This window comes from Haemaphysalis longicornis, unplaced genomic scaffold, assembly GCF_048455015.1.
Source record: "Haemaphysalis longicornis isolate Haplotype H1 unplaced genomic scaffold, Haemaphysalis longicornis Haplotype H1 scaffold_12, whole genome shotgun sequence".
NCBI lineage: Eukaryota > Metazoa > Arthropoda > Arachnida > Ixodida > Ixodidae > Haemaphysalis > Haemaphysalis longicornis.
Genome location: NW_027526225.1, coordinates 98,678,963 through 98,698,597, shown reverse-complemented (window position 1 = coordinate 98,698,597; position 19,635 = coordinate 98,678,963). Strand labels below are relative to the sequence as shown.

The 19,635-nt window shown below is 50.1% G+C and overlaps 1 protein-coding gene across 1 annotated transcript in view; it reads right to left on the bottom strand.

Annotated features, from left to right (window-relative positions):
• The window catches only part of LOC144161743 (endothelin-converting enzyme homolog), a 49,798-nt gene extending 33,904 nt beyond the window's left edge, over nt 1-15,894 (bottom strand). Inside the window, exons 1-2 of the mRNA XM_077692350.1 lie at nt 15,628-15,894; nt 4,660-4,737 (exon numbers count right to left, since the gene is read on the bottom strand). Of these exons, the coding sequence (XP_077548476.1) occupies nt 4,660-4,737; nt 15,628-15,894 (345 nt within the window). The remainder of the gene's footprint in view (nt 1-4,659; nt 4,738-15,627) is intronic.
• Between the last annotated feature and the right edge of the window lie 3,741 nt (nt 15,895-19,635).

Genomic DNA, 19,635 nt, shown 5'->3' with positions numbered 1-19,635 from the left:
TTCCAATCTGTTGAAATGGTCTCGATGGGACGGCGATCGGTTGCAGAAGTCCGGCGGGTCTTGTCGGCGGCTTTTTTCGTCGCTGGCAGTCACGGCAGCTCCGGACGTAGTGGGTGACGTCAGAGGTAAGGCCGGGCCAGTAGTACCTCGCCTTGATTTTTCCAATAGTGCGCGCTGTGCCGAGATGTCCGGAAGACGGGTCGTCGTGGCACGCTTCCAAAATTTCGTCACGAAGGTTCGCGGGGATGACGAGAAGGTAATTCGCTCTTGTTCCGGGGCTGAAATTCTTCTTCACGAGGACGGAGTTTCTCAGGCTGAATGCTGCTAAGCTGCGTTTGAAGGTCCTAGGAACGGCAACGTTGCATCCCTCGAGGTACTCGATTATGACGCGTAAGTCGGGGTCGGCACGCTGCTGGGCGGCTAGGTTGCTCTCCGTCACGATCCCGAAGAACGCGCTGTCTTCGTCAGCGTCTTGTGGTGGTGGGTCGACGGGGGCGCGGGACAGGCAGTCGGCGTCGGAGTGTTTCCTGCCGGATTTATAAACGACTCTAACGTCGAACTCCTGCAGACGCAAGCTCCACCGCCCAAGACGGCCAGAGGGGTCCTTCAAATTGGCGAGCCAACACAGCGCATGGTGGTCTGTTACAACCTTGAATGGCCTTCCATACACGTATGGGCGAAATTTTGAAATCGCCCATATAATAGCCAGGCACTCTTTCTCAGAGGCAGAATAGTTTTTCTCCTCCTTCGACAGACCACGGCTGGCATAGGCGATTACCCTTTCGCAGCCGCTTTGCTTTTGGACAAGGACGGCACCCAAGCCTATATCACTGGCGTCCGTGTGCATTTCCGTTTCGGCATTTTCGTCGAAATGAGCGAGCACGGGCGGTCTTTGCAGGCGTTTTTGCAGCTCGCAGAATGCTTTTTCTTGGTCGTTCTCCCAGCTGAAAGGGGTGCTATCTTTCGTCACGCGCGTGAGTGGCTCTGCAATGCGTGCGAAGTTTGCGACGAAGCGCCGGTAGTATGCGCACAGCCCGAGAAATCTTCGCACGCCCTTCTTGTCTTTCGGCCTTGGGAAGTTCGCAATGGCTGAAGTTTTTGCCGGGTCAGGTAGGACTCCCGCGGCGTTGACGACGTGGCCCAAGAACTTGAGTTCCGCGTATGCGAAACGGCACTTTTCAGGCTTCAGCGTCAACCCCGACGTACGAATGGCCTCGAGTACAGACTCCAACCTTGCAAGGTGTTCGTCGAAAGTCCGGGCGAATACCACTACGTCGTCGAGGTATACGAGGCAGGTGTGCCACTTAAGGCCAGCTAGCACAGTGTCCATGACTCTTTGAAACGTCGCTGGTGCTGTGCACAGCCCAAACGGCATCACCTTGAACTCGTATAGGCTGTCTGGGGTTATAAATGCAGTCTTCTCTCGGTCTCTCTCGTCCACTTCAATTTGCCAGTAGCCGGTCTTCAGGTCCATCGATGAGAAGTACTTCGCGTGGCAGAGGTGGTCGAGGGCGTCGTCGATTCGGGGGAGGGGGTACACGTCCTTTTTCGTGATTTTGTTCAGTCGCCGGTAGTCAACGCAGAACCTTAAAGTGCCGTCCTTTTTCTTCACGAGTACGACCGGCGCAGCCCACGGACTTTTCGATGGCTGTATAATGTCGTCGTTGAGCATGTCGTCGACTTGAGTCCGGATGGCTTCCCGTTCGTGTGAAGAGACGCGGTACGGTGACTGTCGGGTGGGTCGGGCTCCATCTTCGGTTATTATTCGGTGCTTCGCTAGAGGGGTCTGACGTAGTTTTGCGCTCGACGAAAAACATTCGCTATAGCGACGCAGCAAAGCCAATAACTTGTTCCGTTGTTCTTGCGGTAGCGCCGGATTCACGTCGAAAGGCTGCGGGAGCTTGAAGGTTTCTACGGGTGTGCGTTCAAAGTCGGCAACCGCGATCACGTCACTTGCTTCTTGCGCTTCTTCGAGGAATGCAATTGCCGCGCCCTTGTTTAAATGCTGGTACTCCTCGGTGAAATTCGTAACCAAAATGTGGGATTGGTGTTGGAGAGTTATTCTTCGATCTCAGCAGGGCGCTGGCCGTATCGGGGGCGTGGGGCGTCGACCGAGAACCCTCGCAAACCGAGCCTCTTGTAGGGACAGCGACGGTAGATGTGGTCGGCCTCTCCGCAGTGGTAGCACAGCGGGCGATTATCGGGCGTTCGCCACACGTCGGTCTTCCTTGGCGTCTGGTATTGGTCTACAAGGCGTCGGGCGGGCGGCATTGGACGGCGGTATGGCTCGGCCTCTTGACGACGGGTTGGAGCAGGGCGGGGTTGACGAACAGCCGAGGAGTAGGTCATGGCTTGTGGTTCGCGGGGTGCTTCCGATGGCGTAGAAGTTCCCAGTGCGTTTTGGACTTCTTCTCGGATTACGTCGGTCAGGGAAGCCACTTGAGGTTGCGGCGTCGTTGGAAAAAGCTTCCGAAGCTCCTCCCTGACCACTGCTCGGATGGTCTCTCGCAATGTATCGGAGCTTCCATTTGCGGCACCGATGGTCTCCGAGAACAGCGCGTTGACAGGGCGGTCGTACTGCCTCGTTCGTATTTCTAGCGTCTTCTCCATCGCGGCCGCCTCATACGCGAATTCCGCCACTGTCTTCGGAGGGTTACGGACTAGACAAGCAAAAAGCTCTTGCTTCACTCCTCGCATTAGAAACCTGAACTTCTTTTCCTCGGTCATTTCAGGGTCCGCACGACGAAAAAGTCGCTTCATGTCCTCAACGAAAATCACGACTCCTTCGTTGGGGTGCTGCGTTCGAGCTTCAAGCAAAAGCGCAGCTCGCTCTTTTCTCACCACGGTAGTGAAAGTCTTAAGGAACTCCCTTTTGAATTGAGTCCAGTCGGTCAAAGAGCTCTCATGGTTCTCGAACCAAGTTCGAGCAGCATCTTCTAAGTAAAAGAAGACATGCCGGAAAGTTTCTTGGTCGTCCCACCTGTTGAAGATGCGGACGCGCTCCAGCTTCTCCAACCATTCTTCGGGGTCTTCAGCGGGGGCTCCCCGGAACGATGGCGGTTCTCGGGGCTGCTGCAGGATGATTGGCGACGTTGTTTCTTGCACCATGGTGTTGGTTGCAGCGTTCCTTCTCTTGGGCCCTTCTGGCAGAAGACCGAACTCGGGTAGCAATCCTTGCAGTCGGGGGCTTTCTCTGGTTGGACTGGCTTGGCGGCTTCGAGATGTCGTAGAGGGCATAAAGACTAAGTACCCAGCACCTCCACCAGATGTCGCGAAGACAAGAACGATGCAGTTGTCTTGAATGAGAAACACGTTTATTGGAGCGAACTTGTGCTCCCCTAACAACTGAAAAGAATACAGAGGCGTGAAGCAGCGGTCAACAAAGTGACTTGCACAGGCGAGTGTCGTCGAATCGAATGCTCCGGCGTCCGCACTGCAGGCTTTTTATCTTTCGGCGCGCGTGGTTCTCGAAACGTCGATTCACATCGAGAACATAGTAGATCCAAGAAGATTATTCTGGGCTGTTCACGTTAGATCGGAATGCTCTCCCTATCACGACAGATAACACATGCGGCACGGAAAGAAAGAATAAAGCACGCGCTTCCCTTGGCGCAGAGATAACACAGACCGGCGCAGCCGGGCGGTAAAAGCAAAACACAAATAAACAAACCCAATGTATGGTTCGCGGCAATATCACGCATTCATAGCAAACCCCTTTCAAAACGCGCGCGCACCGACGTCACGGGTCAGGCGCTTTGGCGGAGTGATACACTACATGAGGTGATGCCGTTCTTGAGTTGTAACCGAGTATACGGTGTCATGCGGCGATAAATGTTCTCGAAATGTCAACGTCGTTGTCCCTAAACATTTCCTCGTGACTGGGCTACGTATTCAAAGACTTATTTCACGTTTGCAGTCAAACGGTTTAACAAAGCTTCGCTTGCACTGTTAACATAACCAAGTATATGTTTGGGGCTCGTACCGTGCCCGAAAAGGCACTTGCTGTGGAGGTATTGAAAAAAAATCCAACCACTCCCCTACGGGAAAAAGGGTTGCACGCGAAGCTTGGCCTACACTGCGAAACCGCAAACCAATCCCTCTTGAAATCCTTGTCACATTAAATGCCGGAAACCTGCTTGCCGAATCCCTTCAGCGGCCCGTCGTTGTAGCTCGCTCAGCACGCCCATGTTCACGGGTCCTCTCCCGTTTTTGTTCTTTGAGGGCTGCCTGCTCTTCGGCGCAGAAAACCAAGCGCGGTTTACCCATTCCGCAGTTGGCCTTGAACTGGGAATAAATGTTGCGCGCCGAGCGAGCTAACCACCCTTTTTTTTTCTCCTGAGGGAGGGAGCGCCTGTGATTGGCCGGGAGTATGGCGTGATTTGGCCGTCATCGGCGGGTGAAAAGCAAGTTAGGGGGGAGGGTGGAGGTGGGGGAGTTTTGGCGAACGACGCTAACAGCATTACCAACGGCGACCCGAGTCGCCAGTACAAGCTTCGCTTGAAAACCTGGGCAGGTTTGATAATACATCTGTAAACGAGGAATCGCTTTTAGGGATGTGACTCTAAACATCAGCGAGCCTTAGTGACACTGTTTCTAAATCGTTCCTGTGCAGCAACTCCGCCTGCGCTATATGTCGACCATGCCAGCGTGTATGCTTACCGCGGGCGCCAACGGTTCCGGATCTGCCCGTGAGGCCAGATTGCCATTTTCCTGCTTCTCTTCTTCGGCCACTCGTTTCTGCAACAGAACAACGCGGCAGTATGGCATCAGCGGAGCAGAATATTATTTATCCGTGATTTTCAGTAACTCCTCATTGCACGTAAGCCAAAATGTGTGAAGAAGGCTTTGTCGTAACAGCTGCTGTGGTCAGACAGACGCATTCACTGGTGGCAACCGGGATAGACGTAGTGAGCCTAATTATATTCAAAATTGTTCATAACGCAACCACGCATGTATGCCGGTCACGTGTTCAGCGCGTGATGCTTTGCTCTTTCTCTTGTTCTTCTATGTGTACAACGACAGATTGAGAACGAGTAATCAATCACTCGCTCGCATTGAAATGTGGTTCAATGCGATTGGACTATTTGAAACTTCACTCACCTTGCCGCATCTGTACCTGTCTGTCACTTTGCGCCAAGCCATGTGCGCAGCTAGTTTGATTGATTGATTGAATGATTGATTGATTGATTGATTGATTGATTGATTGATTGATTGATTGATTGATTGATTGATTGATTGATTGATTGATTGATTGATTGATTGATTGATTGATTGATTGATTTTTGAGGCCGCTTTCGGGGTTGTGGCCCTGCGCGCGGTGAGTAAGAACCACAAGATTCAGTTCATCTGGATGGATTGCGTGGGGGGCGAGAAGTTTGAGAAAGTGAGAGAGGAGAGCTAAGGGACGTGGTGGTGTGGGTAAGGAAATGCAGCCCAGCACAAGCCTATCATAACCAGGAAATCTCTGCTGGCGCTGACTTTCTCGCACAGTTCCCACTGATCACCCTATGTTTTCATTTCAATTTCGAAAGTTCGCCCTGTGGCCTATTAGATTAATGCATTCACAGAAACACGGACAGGTTAGTTTCGGGTATGGTGTACAGGAGTTCTCGATGAAACGATCCGCGCACCCAGCGTCATCGTGCATCGAAATGCCACCATGCATGTACTGCTCGTACCGACGCAGTAGCTCTCGTGTGGTACCAGTTCTTTGCTACGACCGCTTGACTAAGGGACCTAGGGTTTATTACCTGCAGTGGTAAAGTAGGGCCCCGTTACATACCCGCAGCCAGCATACAATGCTAATGGCACTTCCGCGCATAATAATATCATAGACGATGATTTTTTTTCTTATTTTTTTCTACAAGCCTGCTTCAAATGCTCGCTTTCGTGTCACCGCCCGCCGCGGTTGATCAGTGGCGTTGTACTTCTGAGCACAAGGACGCGGGTTTTTGATTACCGGCCCCGGCGGCCGCTTTTCTGATGGAGGGTAAAAGAAAAAAAAATGGCTCAAATCCACGCTGTGAAGGTGGTTGGAAAGCAAAGCTGTGAACGACTCCCACAACCATTCCACATGCGACGTCACTTGAATTCACACACGTGACTCTAGAAAGAGTGAAACCAGCGATTCTGCCAGCCGTTACCTGGGACTCGCGGGGGAGCCGTCCCGAACTCTGCGTCAGCGTGGGTCACGGCCGGGCTACAGCGGCGGACGCCGCCAATGTAGCCCTGCCGTGAGTCGGGAGAAAGAAAACGGAGAGGAGCGTCTTTCGAAGGGTGAGACAGCGGAACCTAGCCATCCTGATGTGCTAGCTCGGGGCTACACCACCGCGCGACACAAACGCATACACCGAAACAATCCGGCATGTGAGCGTAGTGATTCCTATTTATACAAATTTAACCTAAATAGTTTCGTAATTTTGAGAATTCTGAGAAAGCTTACGGAACTTTTATAATCGCTATTTATCAGAACCAGTTGCTCCATTCGTCGTTTGCTATACCTGTTAAAACACAGCCGACTTGGTATTCAGCAATTTAGAAAGCTCGGTCCCATTTGTGACAAACAGTGCGCAGTATACGTGGCGTTTCTCTAGCGGCCAGATGTCTGTAAGTGGTCTCTACATTTTGTTTTCCCGCCGTAAAAACTAGCCTTTAACGTATCTTTGCCGTACGACCGCTTAATTCCGTCGAGTCACGGTTACCCAGGACGTGCTGTCGAACAAGTTAATCAAGCCGCGCGAAGTAAGCGCGCTATGGACGCGAAGCTGCGCCAAAACAGGCCCAACACCGTCGCTAAAGCAGACGACAAAGCCGACGGAAGGGTCCCGCCGACGCGCCCGCCGGGGTGAGCACGGGGAACGCTGGGTAATAGCGCCCTATCGTCGCGCCATTAGGGAGTTTTAGTATAGCGTTTTAGCTGTAGCGTTAACGTTTTGCGGGCCGCAATCGCGAACGGATAGCGCCTCGTTATGCTACGGTTAGCGTGCCCGCTAACGCTATGGGCGCGCTAAAGTGGTCATTTCCGCTATACTAAAACTCTCTATTAACACTGTGCTCCGTTAGTGAAAAGCGCCCTCATTGCCTCATCGCCTGCGTTGCGTCGGCGCGCTAAACCCTACAGTCATCATCAGCTTTCTTGTTGCGGAAAGTTTTGAAGCTGCTGCCCTGCCGTCACACAATGCCCAAGCAGTGAAAGAAACGTCCTGCCTGGTAATACCGAAGCTTACAAAAGCAGACGTTGGCTAGGGAGTGCAGTGTGGTATCATATCGTACCCATATGTGCGTGCGCCCCAGCAACGTATTTCTGGCCGCTAGCAGGGAAGCAAAAAATGTCACCTCTGTTATACCCGCCCAGCATACCAGGCTTGTTTAAAGAACAAGGGCGAAATTAGAAACAAAACACTGACGATTTTTATACTCCCTAATGCGAGATTTGTGCGCAGCGCGAACTCTAGCCTTCTCAGTCATCGCACATATCTGCTACGCCTCAGGAAGTGATCGTCGAGATCCGCGCACGCACGGCCGCGTGGGCCGCTCTGCCGTTATCTTGTAGCGCGTCGCCGCCGCCAAGCACGTTGTGGCGAACCGTGTTTGAAACTCCCGCGCAAATGTCACGTGGTTCGGATGAGTCACAAAATGAGGAGCAGCGCTTGGTGAAAGTGTGAGGTGGAGGGCGCTTTTAAATGCGGAGCATTTCTTTAACTCACGATGTCACCCGTTCTTGGCGTCCGTAGTTGTCCGCATCGCCCGCCTCGACATGCCCGGCTCAGACGTTTCGCTATCGGCGCGATCAACATTCGATAACGCGCCCAGGCACGTTTCAAGGACACTCTCTCCCCTCTCTCGGACTCAACGTGCGCCGAGGCTGCCAATTTTACTGCTGACGAGCGCTCTCTCGTCAGCAGTTGCCACAAGTGCAACAACATTAACGTAACGCAAACTACTTAACGTCGTGCGCCCCCGGAAATGCTCTGCATCTGATCGTGCCCCTCGCGAGGGGGATGTTTCACTGCGTCGCCATGCGAACAGTTTGCCACGCTTTAGTTTCAGTTCCGTATCTCCCCGCCGCGGCCGTGGAGAGAAGGCGGCCGGCCGCGACTCTCGCCACCGCGGCGCTGCGGTTGCGAGTTGCGCTAGGAAAGCGAGCGTCGCCTGCTAGCGGGGTTCCGCTCGGCATCTCCGGTCTTCGCCACTTCTGGCTGCGCACTGCAAAATTTGCAGTGAAGCCCAGTTGCTTCTTGATTGAAGAACTGCCAGCCAGTTCCCCATGCTTCTTGCTTTTGTGTTCCGGCTCCAATGACTTTTGACCGTGAAGCATGGCAAAAAGTGTAAGGAGGAGGCAGTGAGACATACTGGACCGTGGCGACACGCTGGGAGATGACGCCATGCAGCGCATGCCGCCCTCCCCCTCACACTATCGCCAGCGGCTGCTGCTCCGTTTTCTTTCTCCCTGAGGTGTCTCGTTCGCTCGCTCGGTTGCGCGGACACCGCCTTTGCCTTTTCCGCCACCGCCGCCGCCAAACCCTTATACCTGAACCGGGCTCCAAAGTGCTGCGCGCTAAAACATCCGGCTGATCACCCCGAGTTGCCAAGCGGTCGCGAACGGGGAGTGGTAGATTAACATACAAGGACCGATCCTTACCGCGGTATCAGTGGGGCATGGCGATGAACTGGGGACAGGGGTGGACTCCGTCAGGTCTTTGGTGGTCGTGGATTTGCTGCTGTTAGTTGACGCATTTGTTTCCTTTGTTTCCTGTTTTGCTCTGGACATGGACATTTTCTAAAGGGCAGACAGTGACACAGCTGAAGAGAGTTCTCCTTCTGCAATGATGACTATGATGATGATTATAACACCCGCGAGAATGGCGCATACCGGACAAGAGGGATTGGTCAAGAAGAATTCGATTTGGTTTTGAGCGCGTGGATGGCTGCTGTTGCTACTGTTAATGGGTTTTAAAAGTATCCGCGTAACTACGGGGGAGAGTGAGTGTGCTTGGTAAGTGCGAAGCGTCTCAACACTTCCGTCGCTGTACTCTGCGCTCGTAAACAAAGAGCCTTATAAAACAATATTCAGCTTGCCAATACACGTAGCGACCCAAAAAGTGGCTGCCGTCATATTTTCGTGCTAAAAGTGTATGAAAATGTTTCTTTTTTTTTTCAAAAGCAAGAACATTATTTGGAGTAAACGAAGGATCAAGACACCCTGGCACAATACAGGCATGAATGTTGCAAGTTGCCACACCCACACTGGCGACTCACGGGAGAAGAAATGTACAAAACTACGAAAACTCCGCACCAGCCCATACTCTCCTCCCCAACACTTATATCGAGCAGCGGACGGGTTCACCCTGGTGTCGAGGCTGATGACATCCAGCAAATGCCAAGGTATCCAAGAATAAGGCTGCAGCCTTCCACGCGGAGGGGCCGTTACAATGGCATTTTGCTTGTTTCGATAAGGAATCAACCAATCCATCAGCCAATCAAACAATCAATCAAATATTATTATTATTGAGATACAGTCGAACACGGATATATCGAACTCCGAGGGGATCGCGAAATAGTTCGATATATGAAAAATTCGATATAAAAATATGGGCTCTGAGACCTCACCTATGGCGGACGATCACTTACCGATTGTCGCATTCAAGAATGCCAACTAATTCCGCACTCACGACGCAACAGGACGCTTTATTTCTGTGAAAAAAAAAAAATCGCTGATCTTGGCCTGCTTCTTCGTCTTGGAAATGAAATTAAAGACGCTGGTCTCGATCGTCTCGAGGCTGCACAACTAGAAAATTCCAGCAGTACGCTGCGCCTTCGCACGCCATGCACAACACGCAAGCAAAAGAACAGCGCGCACGTACCACAAGAACTTCGAAGGTAACAATTCCAAGGCTCTCTGAACGGACTCCAACAAAGCGCTCGCGATGGTCATCTCCGAGAGAAACAGTGATCTCCGAAAGGTGCGGGACAACTCGCCAAACAGCAGCAACAGCAGCAAAATGCAAAAGAAGGAGGATGCCGTCAGCGCCTTCGTTCCCTCTTCCCTTTCCCGAGACGACATCGGCGGAAGACAGACCCAGAGAGAGAGAAAAAAAAAAAACTCTTTTTCGGCAAGCCGGGAACGTACGCAGCCGAAAAAAAAAGGACGTGCGCAGTCGGGGCATCCCTACCTCGCACTGTCACATTTTCTGAGCGTTCGGGCTTGTGTGCCTAGAGAGATTTAGCATATCGGGCTCCGTCCGCTAACGCTACGGCGGCCGGTAGCGGGGCCCGACTGGGCAAGCGCAAATTCGTTCCGGTAGGGGGGATTAGTTCCGCGAACCAGTCTTCGCCATGCCCGCGCATTCCTCCACATCCTCCTCAACCTCAATCGGGGGTGCAGCGACCGCCGAAGAGCACCTTCCAGCTCGCGCGGCGTTCGATATACCCAATCTCGGGAAAAATACGGTTCGATATAAAAGTACGAATTCCTATACTTTTACACAGAATTTTCAAGGGGATAATTTATGAGTTCGATATAGACAATAATTCGATATACCCGTGTTCGATATATCCGTGTTCGACTGTATTTATTATTATGTATATTTATTAACAGATAAGTGCAGTAAATCCCCATAAACGGAAATCGCTTTAACGGAATTGCCGCTTAAACGGAACAGTAGCCTGTAAGTTTTGGTTTTGTATTCAGATAACGTAAAAAAAACTCTCGGTAATCGGAACTAAAATTTCCGCGTCACCGTGTAAACGGAACCAGAAATGGAACTTCTTGTGAAACCCATTGGCATAATAATCAGTTTTTTTTACGGTTCCGGCTGTTTCGTTTTTGTTTTTTATGCTTCCTCCATGTTTTTTCTAGCTTCGTTGGCCTCGTAAGCCTCGTCTCGTTAGTGGTCAGCCGTATTAGCGCAACGAATGCAACATCGCAGTTCTTGTTCCTGTCGTCCGATCTCGATGCAAGACGCCGAGGTTACAGGGCTCAGTTCCTGCTGCGTCGTTCGTGCTATCGTGGTGCTATTCGCGCTTTATTACCGCGTTGTCGTCTTCTAAACACGGTGGCTCGTATGCACCCGCGAAGTTGAGGCCTCTAGCCTCCGGTAAGATGCAGTTGCAAGGACTAAAACAAAAATGATTGATGCATTTTGTTTTGCCCCATGCACATTCGGAACATTGATATGGTCCCTCCGCTTGATTGTCTTGCCATGCCGCAGAGTAATGTTTACTCCGCACCTTACCCTCCTCCCTTGAGACTCAAATGCTTCCAACCAGACAGCAACAACGACTCCACTCCCCCTTTTCCCTATTTAGACGAAACAATGGTTTTGTCATTCGCATGGAATAGTTCCCTCCATTTGGACCCCAAGATGTGTTTACAGAAACTAACATCGGTCGCTCATGCAGCGCCAACGAGAGCAGGGCATAATGCAACAAAGTACGTGTTCTTGCTTGCACTCGCTCAAACACGCAAACGTGATTTTCGATATCGGCGCTCTGTTCTCCCGTGCCCTGTGGCTGAAATGGAGGAGGGGGCTGTTGGTGGAGGGTGAGATCGTCCCCGCGTTATTGAGCTGTGAAATGCTTTGTCTTGCACGTTCCAGTATTCTTGATGGACACATTATTCAGCAACTTACGGTAAGAAAGGCGTCACCCATCATGTATGATGCAACTTTATTCCCTTTCGCAAGTTAATGAGCAGCAGATGCTGATTGCGTACGAGGTAACGCTTAAACAACAACAATAACCGCAGTATTTTAAAGAAAAACAGTTTTTGAAGATATGCTACATCATTTGAAATTTTGAATAATTGACATCAATATCTTGGTTATGTAATTTAAGATGGCCCTATCTCTGCTTGTTCAAGAACATCCATAATTCAGATATTTTAAATGGCCTGACTGACTATAGTCACTTATAACTAGCTTCGGTAACAGTGCGTTGATAAATTCACACGTCCGATACCATTCGCGATATTTTTCCAATCTATGACATTGCTTCTCGATAGTAGTGTAACTAGCAACGATGTTGCTTCATAGAAAATAACTGCAATGTTTATGTATTTTTTGTGCCCAAGCAATCTGCCGGAGAAGCATGAAAAAATTAGTTTCGCATTTTGTTACTACCTGGTATTTGTAGCAGTATTTTATCATATCAGGGAAAAATACAGAGACCTAAACAAAGCAAGGGGAGCGTTTAAAACTGCTCCACAAATTAAATTACCTCAGTAACTGTTGGTGTGCTTGAAATAAATTGACAGACCACTAATTTATTATTTTTTTCGCTACAGTAGAGCCCCCGTACATTTCAAGCCGTTGGAGCGTTCCAGAAGGTTGACGTTAAATTTATGCTTTCTCGAACACACCGCTTACAACAACAGCTCATGCGTCAAAGGTGAGTACAGTGCAACTTTGAAACGGGAGCCGCTGGCGCAATTCAAAGTTAGGCATCCAGAAGAAACAGCCGGAATGATGAAATGCGCGAAGGTTCAAGTGCTTTTTATGCAGTCTGGTAAGCTCTTTGGCCAGCCGGAGTTATCAAGGTGAGATCCATTTTTAATGAATAATTGCGTAAGAGTTGCTGCTTTACTGGCTAATTTTAGGGCTTTTATGTTCGATTCGCCACGTCCTGAAATACCGCTTGCTCGGAACGTATTAAGCAAGCGGCGGTAACAATTTTTTCGCAGTGTTTGAACCTCGATTTCGTGACAGATACTGTCTCAAATACCGCACCGGAGGAGTTGAAGAGCTGCTGTGCGTAGAGTGAACCCCGTTATATACTGCAGTCTTAAGGGCAGAAACTTTGTTCTAGGCGGGACTTTCTTAAAAGCGGTGATGATTTTCTCTTCGTGCACCTAAGCGGGGAGCGAAATATGCTTCGAGGGAATAGAGAGACCGAATAAGAAATTTCTTTATAAAGGGGGTTTATACCGTACATCATTTACGCCGACTGATTGCGATGGGCACTAACAGTAATCTTCCTTGCCTTCCATGGGTGGGCGCACATCCAGGCGATGATGATGATGATGATGATGATTATGATGATGATGACAGGACTGTGTTGAAGGCCCTCTATGTCGTCTACCTTTCGTCGTTGGTTCTTTTTCAAACAAATACAGCGATGCGATAGCGGTTGCTGACTTTTTTTTCTTACTTGTACTCTCAACACCCAAAGCATTGCTGAGGGATTTCGTCGGGAGAACTAGAGGCGTGCAAAAATGGCACAAATGCGACAGTATGAAAAATGCACGCACAGTGGCAAGGATAAGAATAAAGAGCAACGTAGCAAAAACATTCAATCAATCAATCAATCAATCAATCAATCAATCAATCAATCAATCAATCAATCAATCAATCAATCAATCAATCAATCAATTTATTAATATCTCCAAATGATACATGGGGGTTATATACAGAAGGAGGTCCCAAGGTCAAAGACTGTAGTGGGACCTCCTGCCAAGAATAACTTAAAATACACTGAATAATAGCAGCAAATGAAAAGAGGGATGTGTACAAGAATGATGTAAGGCAGAGTCAATAAGTAAATTACATGGTAGCAATAACTATACACAATCAATTTAGAAAAGAAAAACACTGAAAAACAAAGCATCAGGAACAATCTTGGTTACGTCTGAGGCAGGGACATCAGGTAGCACTTTAATTCTTTTTTGAATTTGTGGAATGTGTTAGAAGACCTAATGGCGGGTGGCATAGAATTCCATAGACAAATAGCCGAGAAGTGCGCTGTCTGTTTGCCGTAGTTAGTTTTTACTCTCGGTAAAATGAAATTGTGCTTAAAAGCAAACCTAGTGGTGTTAGTATTAACAAGACTAGCGGCCAAAAAAGAGAAACACGGAAACTCATTGCGAAGCACCTTAAACAAAAAAAATACCTAGGTTATTCTTACACACCCATGGTTCCTCCTCTCCCTTCCTTGAACTGTAGACGTATATAGGCCTGCTGCGCTGCCCAGGGGGCGCTGCGCAAGCGGCTTCCGGGCAGTACTTCCGGGTAGTACAAAGCTGCGCGGGGGCCATAGGATCCTGTGTCGACAGAAGCAAAATGAGCTCGATGTTCCCGATTGTTTTGCGACATGGTCACCAGCCCATCCCCGACGAGTCCGGTCTCTTCCGGCGATAAACTTGGCATTAGGGGAAAAAGTGCCGGGACGGTGACGGCGCTCTCCCACTCGCAGGTTCACTGACCATTTGAAGTGAAACTTCCAGTTTAAATTAATACTCTAGGTTACAAGGACTTTTCAAAAACAGTCGATCACAAAATAAGAGGGACGCAATCGGCGATGATCGCGCTTTAAAAAGCCAGCGAGTCCGGCGGACCGCTGGCTCGCCTGCTGCGGTGCGCCGCTCTTTTGCGTACCTGCGCACTATGCGTGCACTTTCATTAAACCGTGCTCGTTTGCGTCGCCGTTACGAATACATGGTGCAGCGTTAGCTTGCCGTTTCGTTGCGTGTCTCAGTGACAAAATTAAGCGAGCGTCAGAAGTGTGAAATCTGTTTTGATGAGGTTCTGAAATCTGTTCTGATGAGGCTCATACCAACTAAGGGAGATTGACCAGGAAGAGGGCGCTCAACCAGGGAAACAGTGCAAGGAAATAAAAAATGTGTGTATGAATATTTATTGCGCAAAGGGGTAGTCAGTGGCCCAAGAAAGGAGCGTGTTGTTTGGGAGGGGGTGCAGGGCTCCTCCAGGCTTTAAACCCTTCTGGCTAAGCCTGATTCTCTTGCAAACTCAGACAGGGAAAGTAACGTCGTCTTGGCATCCGTGGCGTCGTTTACTCTTCATACGATGGCGCCTGTCGGGCGTGTCGGTCCCGAAGTTGGCGCGGGACCTGACACGACCTCCATGACAGGGCAGGACAGGGGCAGTTGGAGGTCAGTGGGAGAGGCATTCGTCCTGCAGTGGACCTGACTAGGCTGAAGAAGAAGAAGAAGAAGAAGAAGAAGAAGAAGAAGAAGAAGAAGAAGAAGAAGAAGAAGAAGAAGAAGAAGAAGAAGGTGATGATGATGATGATTGGCAAATAAGTCTAGTCGTTTCGCCCTTGCCAATGAGCATGCTAACATGAGGGGATTGGTCACCTGAATGAGCAAAATAAAAGAACCCGCGAATACAGGCGGGATTGCCCCATGTTTGCCCACTTCAGAAGGAGATGAAGCGCGTTAGGACGCTCAGCTTTTGTAGCGTGAGCTACACTGGCCGAGGTTGAGCAGATTCGCGTGGCTCTTCGAGAGCCGTGCTGCGCATGCGCGAGGAGCAGTGACGTCTCACGGCGCACAGCTGGCGCGCCGGAGCCGCCATAACCACCGTGATTGGATTGGATTGGAAAAGGTTTAGCAGCAGTAAGCATGGTAGAATTGTCGACGGAATACGGCGCTTTAGGCTTTTATTTGGTGCACTAGTTCGCAAACAATTGATGTTTTATGCACCTAGCCCGGCCATAGTAATCGGGTCATAGTAATCGAATGCTATTAAGTTGTGAGAACTGGCTCTGAAGGAGAACGTTAGCAGCTGCTGTGCGGACGAACGCACGACACACGGCAAGAAACGAGAGCGGATGCTGTTTGCCTGGTTTATTTAAAACACGTCGCCGTGGTCAGCGGCACGCATATCAGGATGCCGGGCCAGGGTGGCCGGGAGGCCCAGGTGGACCTTGGGGCCCGGGTGCTCCAGGTGGGTCTTGAGGCCCAGGGGGGCCCCTGAGGCCCAGGGTGGCCTTGAGGCCCAGGGGGGCCTTGAGGCCCGGGTGGTCCCGGTGGGCCTTGAGGCCCAGGGGGCCCCTGAGGCCCAGGGGGGCCTTGAGGCCCGGGTGGTCCAGCGGGCCCTTCAGGCCCAGGGGGGCCTTGAGGCCCCGGCGCCCCGCCGCCTGTCCAGGCGCCGCCGTCATCCTCCACGGGCATCGTGGCGGTCGGCGAGCTGTCGGCGACAAGCACGGCCGCCTCAGCGGAGAGGCTGCGACAAAAGCGGCGCAAAGAAAACAGCGCTTGATCAGTAACCAGGGCGATAACCGTTGGCCCGAGCGCGAAACACCGACGAGAATCAAAGAATCGCGCGTGAGAACCAGAAACATTTAAAAAAACAAAAATAAAAAAAAACACATTTATTTGAGCGCAGCACGGGAGCCGCTGAGCAGGCGTGCTGGTGGACGAAATAACCCGATCGCCCATGCAGGACCGGGCGCGGGGCCCGGTATGCCACGTCAGCCCAGCCGAACGTTCGAACGCGCAGCGCCGGGCTCAAACGCCGAGAAACGGGAAGGTGGCCAGCCCGAAGGCGAGGCGGAAAGCACATCGCGGCGCCCAGGGAGTGGGTGCGGTAGGCAGGCCTACCTGGATGGAAGAAGGTGGGAGCCTGGGAAGTCCGCAAGTGATCACTGAAGACTGGTTTGCCCAAGCAATAGAGCAGGAGGCAGCTCGAGCGTGACCGGCCACTCCGACGAACGCGTTCCTACTGGCGGGCTTGGTTGGTTGGTTGGTTGGTTGGTTGGTTGGTTGGTTGGTTGGTTGGTTGGTTGGATACTGAAGTCATGACGCGTACCCACGCGGGGGATTGGCCAAGAAGTTGCCTGTAATGATTAGGCTGTGACCCGGTTTATTTTAGAGAAAGAAAAAAAAAGTGAAGTACGAGAAAAATACTGAGAGAAGAAAAAGAAATATTTGGATAGAACAGGACTGCCAGGAAGAAAAAAATGCTAATGAAGACATAGCTGTCGCAGCGGGTGGTGGTGGTGGTGGCCCATAAAGTGGCGCATACCCACTCAGGGGGATTGGCCAAGAAGAGTGTATTTTTTAACTAAAAAACCAGATAGGCAAAAAGGTGCAGTCGAAGAAAGAATTTAGACTATAGGTTGAAGACAGAAATAGAAGAAGAAAGAGGAGTGAGAGAGCCTGATCAGAATCATTTTAACAAGGCAGACGAGCTGTCTCTGAAATGAAGGAATGAATGGCTTGACAGACATCCCCATGGCAGTGACCTAGCTGTGTGCCTCCAAACGACAAAAGCACTGGCAAAGTTAGTGGCATTCCAAGACGCCGCAGGGGAGCCTCCAGCAGTCTTCTCCGGTGATGCGAGAATCGGCGGCAAAAAAGGAAGAAATGCTCATCCGATTCAATTTCATGGCAGAAGTGGCACAAGGGTGAGGTTGCTAGATCTGCCCGGTAAAGATACCTGTTAAGTGGGGGAACACCACACGGACACGAAGTCAGCGAAACTTCGCACGAGCGAGTTTGGCACGACGCACGTGCCTTTACCACCAATCATCATCGTCGTCATCGTTATCATCATCACTGACGAATAGACAGTGAAGACACGGCGGGTGGTTCAAAAATGTTGCGGAGAGGTGCCTATATAAAGAACGCATGATTCGCGAGCCCTTTTAAGTTTCCATTTGGTATCACGAACTAAGCCTGAACGTCGTAAGTGGCGGCTGCCCTATCAGATCAAGTTGCTAGGCCAACTATCCACGAAGTTTTTTTTTCTTTCACTTTTCTCTCGCTAAAGGCGCATAGCAAGCAGTAAGACATTTATGCCATCCCGTAACCATGATGCTTCCAAAGCACACAATGTGAAGGTCTCGTGCTAGTTTCATGTACTCAGTGGTTTGCTGCTAAGGTTGCACTATCATGAATATATTTTGCGGATTCAGAAAGTCGCTTTGAAACGGATTACGAAGATTATAATTAACGAGATACGAGCTGAACAGTGTTTAAGCTGCGTGTTTCCGTCTCCAAAACGCTGTAGTGGCAAAACTTTCGGTGACGTCACACAAAAATAAAAAAAAAACAAATACGCAGAAGCCGTTTATGCATTAAGTAGTTATAAGGATGACCATAAAAAGTAAAAATATTGCTGCGCGTGTAAGCATTTGCATCGAAACGTTTCACGCATTAACGAAAGTGGGATGCGCCACGAGCGCCTTCTAGTGGTAGCAGCAGTTATAAAAAAAATGAACAGCGGGTGGGCGAGATCATACAGGAGGCGATGGCGCGCTGCTTGTGTTTACATTCTCGAGTGACAATGGTTGTGATCGCATTGTTTTTCAGCAGCATGCCAAGCTTTTCACATGGAAAATTTCAGTGCGGATGCTTGCCCCGAGGCCCGTCGCCGAAGCTGTAATTATGGATGTAATTAATAATGGTATTCACTAATGAACAGTGAGCGGAAGCGGTTGGGTAAAAATGCCCACAGACTGCCCTCACTGCGAGTTGTGAGCCGGGCACGCTGTTTGGCGTTCCGTCTGGACGGAACGCTAAGCAAGGGCTTTATCGAAATCCCCGTCACATTTTCTACGCTTGATAAAGAGCGCATCCTGCACCTGTAGTAACTATTTTTAGTCAATCCACGTGCAGTTTTTAGTCAAGTTCACGAACAAAAATACAGCCTCCAAAAAAATTGTAGTATTGTATTTCTGAAATGTAAGGGCGGAAAGTACATTGCACGATTTTTTTCTCAGCCAGCTAACAATCGGTGATATAATCGCAGGAATAATACTGTGAGCATCTGATGTTGGGACCATTTTTACAGGGTCCGTACTCACGTTTCTCGAAATTTTGATTTCCCAAGAACGCGTATGTGTCAAAATTGGAAGGTTAGCAGCAAAAGTAGATAAAGAGAGCGTTATACGTAAACTGCACCTATTGACTGTCATTTGCGAACGGTTTTGTTTATTGTCCGTACTAGTTAACAGTGGTTCAGATACCATAGTCACGTCACTTTGTTGGTACAGTGTAGGGTATGGGGCATCTCATAGCACCATTCCCTAGTAGATTGCATTGCAGGTGCTTAAAATATAAATTATAGCCTGCATCTGAGAATGTAAGTCCCAAAACCTGTGTCACCGAAATCATGCAGGTGCCATTGACAAAACATTTTCCACTTATTCTCTACAACTGCAATGCCGCTATCTACCACCAGCTCAGCTTCAATTTCTAAAATTTCAGTAATTGGTCACAGTGCCAGTGTTTCAGTAAACTACTTGTGTACTTTATTGCCGCTTTCCAGTTTTGCTACAATTTGCGTAGATTTTTTGTCCCATTGCAATTTTTGAAGTGAGGATGTGTGCTTGCAATCCCGTTTTCTTATATTGATTTTATCTATCGTGTGGGGGCACAAACCAAAAAAAAAATTGCGCTCTCCAGCCACCTCATTCCATAGAGGTGATTTTCTGTACAAGCTGGGTCAACTTTTCAAGCGTTGTAGTCACACGCCAGGAGCATCTTCTTGTGGTAACAAGGGCCGAGTGCCGGGCTTCCACCTATTTTCTCAAGAGGTGCCCGGCACCACCAAGGCACACGAATGCGCATGGCGACTTCCACAGCTACGCTGGACACTCTACTCGGTAACCGCCTGTGGTAGGACATGCCGCCAGACTCTTCCACCCTTCGGCAATGCAGTGTTGTAGAAGGCCGGGGCCCCACCAGATTGACAAAGGTCATAAACTCCTCACAAGGGTAAATGCAGCTTTCCAGGCGTGAGTTATCCTTTCAAAGGTCCGCACTCGACCAGGGACATCTGTACCCATTAAAGAAACCAGTGGGTGCCCGGCGGTGCACGAATTCGAACCCAGGACTTCCCCCCTGTGAGGCGAGTGCAGTACCTCTGAGCCGTCGCTAATGAGACATAGCCACAT